This window comes from Protopterus annectens, chromosome 9.part0 (assembly GCF_019279795.1).
Source record: "Protopterus annectens isolate FY-2018-M chromosome 9.part0, PAN1.0, whole genome shotgun sequence".
In the NCBI taxonomy this organism is placed as follows: domain Eukaryota; kingdom Metazoa; phylum Chordata; order Ceratodontiformes; family Protopteridae; genus Protopterus; species Protopterus annectens.
Window position 1 is genome coordinate 1,960,995,399 of NC_056743.1, and position 12,484 is coordinate 1,961,007,882.

At 41.7% G+C, this 12,484-nt stretch overlaps 1 protein-coding gene across 1 annotated transcript; it reads right to left on the minus strand.

Annotated features, from left to right (window-relative positions):
- Positions 1-5,158: 5,158 nt before the first annotated feature.
- On the minus strand, positions 5,159-11,889 carry LOC122810999 (adenylate kinase isoenzyme 1-like). The gene is made up of 4 exons (XM_044082510.1): positions 11,657-11,889; positions 8,840-8,956; positions 6,561-6,752; positions 5,159-5,613 (listed from the first exon to the last, which is right to left on the minus strand). The coding sequence occupies exons 1-4, from the start codon at positions 11,858-11,860 to the stop codon at positions 5,437-5,439; spliced, it is 690 nt and encodes a 229-aa protein (XP_043938445.1). The 5' UTR covers positions 11,861-11,889; the 3' UTR covers positions 5,159-5,436.
- Positions 11,890-12,484: the final 595 nt, after the last annotated feature.

Below are 12,484 nucleotides of genomic sequence, written 5' to 3' on the forward strand. Positions count from 1 at the left end.
CAACAGTTCTGTCACAGCCCTTATCGGAACCATTCATGCAGGTACAGTCCCCTTCGGCACCATTGGTACAATCCCCTTCATCTCCGAATTTGAATTTTCTGTACTCCATGGCGCAGACATTTTATGCACAGATGTCTTCTTCAGTGCAGTCCTCCTCAGCACGGTCCTTATTACCGGTGCAGACACTTTTCTTGATGGCACTGTACCTATCGGGGCAGACTTTTGCCTTTATGGTGCAGACACCTTCAACTACTATGGCGCTGATGTCAGCGCAGACTACTTACACACTATTTTCTTCGGTGCAGACATCCTCGGATCAGGGGCGATAATATTCTGTCTATAAGTGCTATCGTGGAAAGTGTCTGCACCAGTAATAAGGATGGTGCTGAGAAGGACTGCACTGAAGCACATGGTGCCAAAAATGTCTGTGCCGTGGAGTACAGAAGAGTCATACTCGGAGCCAAAGGGGATTGTACCAATTGTGCTGAAGGGGACTGAACTTGTATGGACGGTGCCGGTAAGGGTTGTGATAGAACAGTTGGAACCATAGTTGTCTGTACCTGAAACTCTGGTGCCAGTATCAATAAGAGAGACATGGCTGGAGCCAGAATCATTTGGGGTGATGCCGAGCCTGGAGCCGACAGAGTCACAGGTGGCAGCGCTGAAGTAGTAATCAATTTCACCTTCTTATGAGTCGACTCCCTACAATCTCCAGAGGGAGAAGAAGGGAATGACCCCAATGAGGAAGAGGAAGAATGCCTCTTACGGGGTTTAACAGGAGGGGGTGAGCCCTCTGACCCAAAAATAGCCTCAGAGAAAGGAGACCTTTCAAAATTAACTTATTCTTCCTCTCGTTGAGCGTCCTGGTTGAGAATCTTTACAAATCCCACACAGAGGATCCACAGTAAGGTGGGAGACATTCAGACTGTAGACACATAAGTCATGGCCATCGAAAAGCAGTAACTTATGGCTGGAGTCCTTACACTGCTTGAAACCAATGCTACTTTTCTTATCCAATGTAATGATGTGGAGAAGAAGAATAGTACCAAAAGGAAGAAGAAAGGCTACCCAAAAAGGGTAAGAAGAGAAAGGAAGGATTACCAAGGATGGTAATGAAGAATTACCACAAGGTAAGAAAAGAGGGTAATAAAGGGGAAAGACTAAGGGAGAGAGTGTAAAGTATACGAAAGGGTAGGAAAATATTAGTATAAACTACTGAGAATATATTTAAAGTAAGAGCAATGTATAAAACTTTCAAAAAATTAGACACTTAGCTGAGAAAGTGACAACATGGCTGTACAGCAATACGGCAAACAAGATCTGAGGTAACAGGGAGCAGAGCATTCTGGGTAGGACCTTGGCTCGAGAGCTTTTGGTTTTCAATTGTTTGGCAAACATTTGCCAGAAAGCAACAATTTTGAGAAACAGACCAAAAATCTGAGGCAAAATCTGGACATTCTGCAAACATCTGGACAGTTGAAATGTATGGTCCCACTATTATTTTTGTTTTTCTCCAGATTTCTTGCTCTGAGAGGTTGACAGGTATGCATACATATGCAGAAATACATCAAAGACCATGCTCATTGTGATGATATGGGCAAGTGCCAGCATAGCCACCTGGAGTTTGTAAAGAATGATATATCCTTTGAATATCAAACTGATTAATACAAGATGATTGTGTGCTACAAAATTATTATAACTGTATGTCCTTTGTATATCAAACTGATTTTGTACAGATGTTTGTGCTGAAAATTTATTTGTGAGCTCTGCTTGTGTTGAAATGTATCAACAGTGCACTCTGCTGAAATGAAGAGAAATGTACATGTATTATCATAGCTGAATTAACTGTATACATTTTAATATAGTATACTGGCACAGCAGAGGTTAACTTTAAGAAAAATAAGGGGAATGTAAATGATCTGCTAAACCCTTAAAAGGAACCCCACAGTGGTGAATAGGACTGGAGATGTTGGGTCAGGGGAAGAGCCATTGTCCATTAACTCAGAAAAAAAAAGGTGAGGCCCCAGGCACTGCCATAAACATTTGGGTGTGCTAATTCCTGCCTCAGCTTCAAAGGGGAATACTGTGAGAACCTAGAGTTCCTGGCCACAATGCACATCTAAATGTTTATGGCAGTGCCTGGGGCCTCATCTCTATTTTTCAGAGCTAATGCACATCGATTTTCTCGCAGTAACAGAAACCTGGTTCAAGGCTCCTGAGAGCACCCCAGCACTGCCAGGTTATAACTTATACCATGCGTTTCGGCCCCAAAACTCGAACCGAAGCGCAAAAGGAGGGGGGAGTATCTATATTCATCAAAGATACCTACACCTCCAGGTTGGTGGCACTGCACAAAGCATCGGAAACCATCCATGTGCAACTAACAGCGGGAAAAACTGCCTTTCAGTTTGTAGCCTGCTACAGAACACCCTCCCTATTACAGGAACCCCACTTGACATTCCTGAGAACACTAGAGAATATGAAGGTCTCTCCAAATGCTATGTTATTGGGTGACTTCAACCAAAAGCCAACTTTGCACTTCTCAAGACTGAGATGGAATCCTTCAAAGCCCCCTGGGCCAGAGGATAATACAGCCCAATCCACAGAATCCTTTACAAATGCATTCTATGAGCACCTGCAGGAATGCATGGATCGTGCTATCCCAAATAAAACCAAGACTCACTCCTCCAAAAACAGGAGACCGGTCTGGTGGACCCCGGCCATAAATAAGCTATACAACAGAAGGAGGAAGCTACTACATGACAGAGCAAAATCCTAAAAAGGGAAGGCATCTCTGATCAGTATTAGCAAGAAACTTTGTTCTCTCATAAAATCATCAAAGGCCAGTTTCGAAAGAAAAATTGCCCTAGACACTAAAGATAATCACAAGGCCTTCTTTAGTTATGTCAGGAACATAGGAGAAAACTCCCAGATATGCTCTGAATTGTTGCATAACGGTACAAAATATACCGAACCTACAGACATAGCCAACATCCTGGCAGACAGATTCAACGCAAACTTCTCAAAATCCAAGTCCCTTAGAGCTACACGATCCAGGGACTTAAACCTCAGCACAAAAATAAATAACACATGCTGGAGGGACAGATTCATTTCCCAGAGGCTCCCCTCGCTCTGGAATAGAATCCCAATTCATATTAGACATAGCCCCTCGCTGACCCTCTTCAAGCGAAATCTGGACACGTGGATGGGAGATCGCAAATTCACCCCTGGGATCTCTTCTGTGTCCCTGCTAGACAGAGGCACAGTAAACTAATCTTAAAAGGGTACCTTCTGTGACCTACTTTAAAGAGGCACAGTAGGCTAATCTAATAGGGAGGCGGAAGCCAAATACACTCTGGCTAGGCTTATAAATGCCCTAGGGCAGATAGCCTAGTATCTATCTATGAACCTATGAACCTATAAGCCTAGCCAGAATGTGTTGGCTTTCGCCGCCCCCTCAGATTAGTTCACTGTGCCTCTGTCCAGCAAAACCACTGAAGTGATCCCCGGGGTAAACTTTCTGTTTCCCATCTACTTGTCAAGGTTTCTCTTGAAGAGTGTTAGCGAGGAGCTCTGCCTAATGTAGATTGGAATCTTGTTCCAAAGCAAGGAAAGTCTCTGGAACAGGAATCTATCCCTTCAGCATGTCCTATTTATTGTTGTGGTGAGGTTTAGATTCCTAGGGCGTATGGCTCAAGGGGTTCTGGTTTTCTTTAGGTGGAGCATGTCCATCAATTCTGGGTTGGACATGACCTTGTATGTCAGGCAGAGATCACCTCTGAGTAGGCGGTATGTAACCGAGTACAGCTGGAATTTCTTCAGTCAAGCTGCATAGGGCATCTGTTTGAGGCCAGTCATCCTCTTGGTGAGGTACTTCTGTGGTCTTTCCAGATGTTGCAGGTGTCTTTTAAGGTACATCCCAAATGGGGCTTTGTACTCTATGATGGGTCTGATGAGTGATGAGTAGAGGGGCACAATAACCTCTTTTGATCTGGATGCAAACCCTTTTGTGATTAGGTGGGCCACATAGAAGGATTTTCTAATCACTTTGGCAATGTGATTATCAAAGGAGAGATTACTATCTACTTGTGTCCCCAGATCCCTTATGTCTTCCGTATTTAGGAGACTACCACCTATGTGGTAGTTTATGGGTACTTTTTTTTCCAAAGGGGATAACTATACACATTTTGGCATTTAGTTTGAGGCCATGATTTTGACACCAGGTATCCGTCTCAGTGAGACCCTTTCGGAGGATGTCTGTGTCAGCCGGAGAGTCAATTATAGCCCCTAGTTTGCAGTCTGTGAACTTGGTCAGCCATAGTCCTCCTGTGCTTGCCTGTACCTCTGAGAAGTATATGCCGAACAGGAGGGGGTCCTAGGACTGAGCCCTTGGGAACGCCACTTGTAACCGGTTTAGAGTCGGACCTAGCTCCCACAACTCTCACCATGTGGGTTCTGTCCATGAGCCATTTGGCAACCCATCTTGTAATGTAGGGGTTTATGTTCAGACTGGTGAGCTTGTCTATAATATCAGGATGGGGAATGATGTCAAAGGCCTTTGTGAGGTCTAGGTAGGCTGTGTGTACCACCTTTCCCTCGTCTATAGCCTTGGTAACTGTCTCAAAGAAGTCCACCAGGTTTAGGAGGCATGATCTGCCCTTAACAAAGCTGAACTGGGTAGGGTCCAGTGTTTGGAGGTTCCCAATGTCTCTGTTAATGAGTTACATGATGATGCACTCCATTGCCTTGCAGACCAAGCTAGTCAGGCTTATAGGGCAATAGTTTCTAGGGTCTGTTGTGGCTCCACCTTTGTGGAGTGGAATAATCATTGCTGTGCACCACTCTATGGGTACGTAGCCTGTGGAGAGGCTGAGTTTGAACAGTGTGTTTAGGTGAGGGGTTAGTTCATCTTTGAGCTTGTGTAGGACGCAGCCTGGGACACCATTTGTTCCTATTGATGCTGTGTTTTTAGCTTTGGACAGGAATGTTTTAACACAAGTGTCTGTGATTTCAGGGACTCTACATTCTTCTGGTATGGTTATGGGCCCTTTTCTTAAAGTTAACCTCTGCTGTGCCAGTATACTCTATTAAAACACATACAGTTAATTCAGCTATGATAATACATGTACATTTCTCTTTATTTCAGCAGGGTGCACTGTCGATACATTTCAACACAAGGAAAACCCACTAATACATTTTCAGCACAAGCATCTGTACAAAATCAGTTTGATACAAAATTCCAGCTGGCTATGCTGGCATTTGCCCATATCATCACACTCACATCATCATAGAAAACACCTTATTTGGATGCCTGCTCTGATTACTGCATGCAGCTAATAGTTTCTTACGAAATATGTCAAGTAGAACGATTTCTCTGATGATGTATTAGAAGGTTAATATAAGCAATCTGATGTGGGAAAAGAAGTTATTAATTCCTTAGTTTGGCAACTCAAAATTTTCAATTATGACTTGTGCATTTGATATTTTAAAACTTTGATCTTCAGGGGTCTTTGTCTCTTCTGACTCTTGGATCCACTTCCAGTGTGTCAAACTTTTGTCGAGGACCTTACAGCACTCTCTGAAGACATCTTCTGATGGTTGCTCACCATTGACCTAATTAACAAAGAAACACATTAAGGGGATTGTCACATAAACAAGCAGGCTACCTACCACCACAGCTGACACTGGACTGACATTTGTACTTTTTCTTCAAACACAGTATTGAATATCTCATCATGATGGTTAATGCTATTACAAATACTTAAGAGATTTCTGATCACACCCCCCCCCACAGAAAGTTTTAACTGTGATACTTTTCCTTTATAGTTATATTATATACACTGCATACTGTATAGAATGTTGTTGTCTCTTTGACAGAAGTTTCTGAAATAAAAGCAGAATCCAGGGTAGGAAGATTATGTGGCCATCTCACCATAATAGTGCTCCTGAAACATGTTGATATACAAGTATAAATCAGCTGGTACCAATTTCAGCAAACATTTCTTAAGCAGATGGGCTCCTGGCTCACAGTTTTGGGAATGAACTGCCCAAACCATATAGTTTGTATTAAAACAAACATGAGGGATGCATTTTCCTTCTTGGAATCTCACTTTATCAAAGGAAGTTGCCTTGAAAATCATTCACCTTACTGAGCCCCTTAATTCTCTTTAAAGTGAGATGTTTACTTTTTCTGTACATGCTACGTGGTGGGGTTGGTGTCTGTATGTTATCTTTCATTTGTTATACAGTTCGCTAATGATATCTTTAAATTAACACTTCTAATTTGGCAAAGGCAAATGCTGCCAATGCTGTTAAAAAAAACTGAGGAACCTTAAACTACACATAATTCAGAGTACAATAGTAAGACACATTAGTTGGGCTCACCCTGTGACCAAAGGATGCCCTACAGCTATGGGTAAAATGCAGTTTAACCACACTCTTCTGTGGTGTATTACCATGTTAAACTCCACAGGGAACTTCACCAGTTACACTGTATGGTGGCCAAGAACTTAATTTATTGAATCAAGAAGCAGAAAATATCTAGCAGAAAAGATATGTACCTCATACAGAACATGATTCTTCATGTAGTGGCCGGCTATATCATCAATATTGCTGAAGTAATTACGGAGACGTCGCTTTATGACAGCTTCTTCAGAACAGAAACTTGTATTTAACTGGGCTCGTAACACAAGGCGGTTCATTATAGTATGTACGTTACAGTTGATACGAAGCACCTTGGCAGGACAGCCCACCTGTCAAGAAAAAGATAAAGGAAACATTTCAGCAATGAACACGAGCTACAGCTTAACTTTGTTTTACTTGGAAATCTTATCAAAAAAATGAAAGGATCAAAACATTAAAGAAACTATTTTATTCATGAGCTATTTACCAAACATATATGGCTTTTCCTGTATAACCTGTTTCATCCATATTTGGGTCCTACTTCATTTCTACTAAGATTTCTTTATTTCTAGTCACTGTACGTTTTGTGCTTCACACCTGCTGCCATTCAGCACTAAAATACTTAATCAGCTGATTCTTTTTCTTTGAATGAGATTTGGTGTTGGGAGCTGTCATCCAGGCAGTTTTACATGCCCTAACCCTCTGCTCCCATGTTTACAGACTACGCACACTGTTTAACAACTGTACTAATGCTGGCATGCAGCTGCTGTGTCAGTAGTAGTGATGCCAGAGCCCATGACAGTAAACACCAGGTCATTACTATGGCAAGACGTAAGAGGAAGGGATGTGTATCCATGGAGATGATTGAAGCCTCACAGTAGCTCATTAACTCTCCCATGGACAAGGAAGGCGTGGAGACAGATTGGACAACAGTCACAAGATGTCTCATGGAGGCACCAATATAGACAACATTTACTACCTGTGACCTCAACAGCATTGTATGCTCTCTGTCCCTATACTCCATTATCATTGTACATTATGTCGCACATCTTCCTGGAATTCAGAGTACCCCAATCATCTTTGCCATGCTGTAAGCAGCAGCCAGCTCTGTCTGTGTCATTGACTGCACATCCACTGGTTAATGTCTGATGCTAGGGTGAATATCAGAGATGGTCCTAGGCTTACTGGGCCATTTCATCTTCCCATCGATACCCTATGATAAGTACTGAGTACCTCAGGGTTGGTGCACAGGTTGGATGCTGTGTACTCTAGAGACACAGGTGGAGGCCACAAGATATTCTCAGTTGGAAGATATCTGGTAAAGCTGTGTGCACAGCCTGTACCTTTACAATGGCATGTCTTATGACAGTGTTGCAGGCACTGCCACTGTGTCTCTGGACTGTACCACTTGAAAGCTATCACTTCAGCAACGGGTGCCCCACTGACACAGCCCTATGCTGTGTCCTGTTCTGCTGGGTCCTCCATCAGTGGAAACCTGTGAAAGTAGAAACATGCACAGCACAGTGCACTGCCTTCTCCTAGATATGGCTCCATATATATGCATGCCAACGATTATAAAATGCTTTGATTTACAGGTACACCATACTTGACTTATGCACCTCACTGTACATGATGCTGCAGTTGCAGACCAAATGTACCTGAGAAGACAGCTAATGCAGGTGGACCTTCAGTCCTTGGGTCTATATTAAAATCTCGAAGTCTGACAATATTGAATACGATATTGTCAACAAGAGAATACCGAAAGCGCACTACATTGAACGTTTAAATGGAAAATCTCTGTAGTGGGAGATTTCCATTTACTTCAATGTAGTACATTCTCGGAGTTGGTATATTTAAGTAGGGGGGTGTGGGGGGTTCAGGGGGGCTTGCCCGCCTCCCTACACACTATTTAGTTTTTTTTAATTTAGTATTTTTTTTTTGGTTTCGATGGTTTAAGACTTCGATCACTAAAGTTCGATCTTTAGTGATTCAAAGTTTTAAACCTTTAATATAGACCCCCAGTCATTCCCTTCTTCAAATGGATTGGTGTGCTGTTATACTATATTGTACCAGACTGTATTAACCTCGTATGTCCTCATGTGACACATGGGCGTTTATTGCCAGCCCAGCTCCCACATCTATACCATCCCTGTGTATAGTGAACTACTCCAACTGGCCAGCAAGAAACACAAAATCCCCTCAGCCTCAGTCAGTCAAGTAAGTGTGATGTGGTAACCGGTGTCTGACAGGAGACGAGAAAACAAGGAGTAAAATATTGAATTTTCAGTCCTACTTACACTGTGTGCTATATAACAAGAAAAGTGCCAATGTGCTGATAACTGAAAATAATGTGTTCCAGTCTGTTTTCCAATAATAAAAAAAACACTTTACAATAGGAAAAAAGCAGTAATGACATGAATGAAAAAAATGTCCATACCTTATCTTCAAATTCTTTTGCTTGTGTTAGTTCTCGTGGTAAACCCGTGATTAGGAAGTTCTTTGACATATGGAACTCGTCCAACATTGCATCTGTCAGTATTGACAATACAGTATCCTGTAAGAGAAGCAAATACAATGTTAGGTGTCAGTAATGCATCGTGCTTAAAGCACTGGACTGTTAAGAGATAAGGCCATGGTTTGTAACGCATCAGCTCTCACATGTACAGTGTTTGATCCTAACAGCTTTTTTCAATTGCTTGTGTTGCATCTTTTGAATGGACAAATACCCCAGGGAGTGTAGGAGAGAGAATAGCTAACAAGTAAAACAGTGGATTACAGTTCATACTTCACCTGGGGAAAATAAGGTGATTTCACAAACCAAGGCTGGAGTTCCTCAGGCACAGGGAACACATGCAAAACTTTACATTTATATATGGCCTTATCCACACCCCAACCTCTGCTTTACTAGAATGTAGTCAATCTATTTGAGGTTGATAGGTTGTGCTCAAGTAAAGTGTATTGGGGTGCAGACAGGGCTATAAACGAGATTGGAATATGTCACCACATGTCAGCATGGTGCTATAGTAATGGCCATGTACACAGGCTACTGTAGGAATGGAAAATACACAATATGACTATACACACCACCCACTGTGAACAGCAGAAATAGACATGGCTATAAAATGGAAACCTACAACCCCTCCTTTAAGTATGGAGAAACAGACATGGCTATTATAAACACCCACTGTGAATAGAGGACAGATATGGCTATGTACACCACCCACAGTGAATGCAGGACAGATATAGTTATGGTTAACACCTCCTGAGAGCAGATGGGAACAGATTTAGGTATACATGCAACACATTATGACTGTGGGGGGGGGGGGCAAACATAGCTATGCACATTATCCAGTGTTAGCATCATGGAGGAAAATTGCAATCAGGCTGACTACCCATTGTGAACATGGAAGGCTAAATGCCCATTGATGCCATGGGTATGGGAAAAATATAGCCATAAATGCCACCCACTGTATGCATGTGGGACAGACACAGCCTTATATACTATTGTCAGTCTACCACAGAAGGAATAGGCACAACATGTACATAACTCACTCTGAGCACAAGGGTGGAGGAAATGCCATGGTTATATATACCATTTACTGTATATATAAGGGAACACACACAACCAAATACACACTACTGACTTAAAATATGGGCATGTACACACATTGCTCTATACATTAGTGAATGGTAAGACAGTGAAGCAGAAAGGTAAAAGGTGAGTCATGAAATAACATATAAAATTCCCTTGCACTAGTCAATGGTAAGACATTGAAGCAAAAAGGTAGAAGGTGTGTTGTGAAATCATAGCCGGCCATAGGCATTGCCCAACTAGGCAGCTTCCTAGGGCACTGCTGTAGCACGGGCGCTTTTCCAGCATTTAGTTGTTTATTTTTTTGCAATAAAGAAATGGTTTCTTTAAAATATGTTGAATAAATGCAGGAAAAACAATGAAGAGAAGACAAATTGTGAGAAAAAGGATGAAAACGTAATCTGGATGGTGTAGGTAGAACAGGATGGGGACATCGGGTGGTGTGGAGGGCACTGTGGAGCCCTTTTGCCTAGGGCACCAGTTGACTAAAGGCCAGCTCTGTGTGAAATGACATGTAAAATCCCCCTGTACCTACTCTAATTCTGTGACCTCTGATCTCATCTTAGTAACAGCCATTCTCCATGAACACTCCATTTTCTCTCAAGGGCATTAAACAATAATTCTCCTACAACCAACACGTACAACACACAATATATCATCATCATCAACTCCCTTATTCCTAGAGTCTACTTGTAATGCCACAGCATCTGAATACAGCAACTTTGTTGATATGTCCCCTCATACCTGTTTGCTAATGTAGTCCATCACCGGTATGAACAACGTTGGACTCAGAATTGAACCCTGCTGCACACCCACTCCCACTGGGAACCCCTCTGTGAGACTGAGCACTATTAATATTGGTGTCACTGGATCCTTGTATATAGCTTAGACTAATTCTACCAATGTTTCTGGGACTTCGAACCAGTGCAGCACTGCCCAAATCAGCTTTCTGGGGACCTCATCATATGCTTTCTCCAAGTCTAGGAAAGCCCAGTTAGGACTCTTTATTTATTTCAAGCTTCTTCTCCGGTATCTGTCTCACTCCAAACATTGGGTTAGTTGTGCTATATCCTGATCTGAGTCTGAACTGCTCATCTCCCAGCTTACTTTCTACTACTCTGTTTAGTAATCACCCTTTCCAGGACTTTCATGCAGTGTGACAACACATACATCCACCCACAACCACCATGTATACTACACATGAAATGGTGCATACCATACTCCATTGGATAACACAAATTAGAAAGGCATGATTAATGCCCCTTTCACCAGCACATAAAGTAAGCCAGCACTTGTTATTAATAATCTGTCTAACCTTGTGTTTCTATCATGATCATTTAAGAACTATTTTATATCAAAAATATTAAAGATAGATTAATAGATATATTAATACAAAATAATAAATACAATACAATTTAATTTAGCCCATTCTCTAACAGTGATAATACATGTCAGGGGATGTGTTATTGTGGAAATAATGCACACCCAGGGATGTTCTGAGCTCTGACAAGAAATCACCTGTATATGCTCTTTGCCGAATGTCTTCATAACTAAGTCCAAGCACAGCTGTACTATTAAATACCACATTCAGTTCTGATGTGACATTAGTCAAAACTGTACTTATATTTCTTGTCAATAAAAAAATGTGCATGAAGTTCTTACCGTAGGCACTGGCAGCTGTGCCATCATCAGTTTTCTGATAGCTATGCCTCTTGGAGTATTCTTAACAACCTCTTTTAGTAGTAAGTCCCCCACGTCTAAATGAATAAGGTGATATTTGATAGCCAGCTTTGAGCTTTGAGTCTGGATCCCAGAACCAGGAGCGCCGATAAGAAAGAAGATTTTATATTCTTTCAATTTTTCCATGATTCTACGTTGCTCTAACAATTCTTGTTCTGAAAGAGACGTGAATTACAGATGTAAAAAGGCAAAGGTCCTTAGTGGATTACTAAACAGAATGTAATACTAGAATGCAATTTATGTGCTTTATATCTAGCTTTTTGTCTGTGACTCATTCAATCTCAGGTTACTATTAGTGTCTGCACTATGCATTGATTTATTCTTTGCACACAAGTTGTTCTTCAAATTATATACACAGACATATAAGATAAATTCAAACACACACACACACACACACACACACACACACACACACACACACACACACACACACACACACACACACACACACACACACATATATATGTATGGATGTGGAGATACCATACACACATACACACACACACGTATGGATATATACACACTATACACACAGCACACCAGTGTGTACAGATGTATAGATTTCACTCACTCATACTCGCAGGCACGTGTGCACGCACACACACACACACACACACACACACACACACACACACATGGATGTATAGATAACACAAACACATCAACCACACCAGTATGTGCAGATATATAGATATGTCACACACACTTGTATGTATGGAAGTATAGATACCATACACACAGACACACACA

Bases quoted from the DNA above. Each gene is read 5' to 3' on its own strand.
- LOC122810999 (XM_044082510.1), bottom strand. From the start codon at position 11,860: ATGGAAAAATTGAAAGAATATAAAATCTTCTTTCTTATCGGCGCTCCT. The intron at 6,753-8,839 runs GTATGGACATTT...TTTTCTTGACAG, and splicing joins CAAAAGAATTTGAAGATAAG to GTGGGCTGTCCTGCCAAGGT. The intron at 5,614-6,560 runs GTACATATCTTT...TTTGTTAATTAG, and splicing joins AGAATCATGTTCTGTATGAG to GTCAATGGTGAGCAACCATC.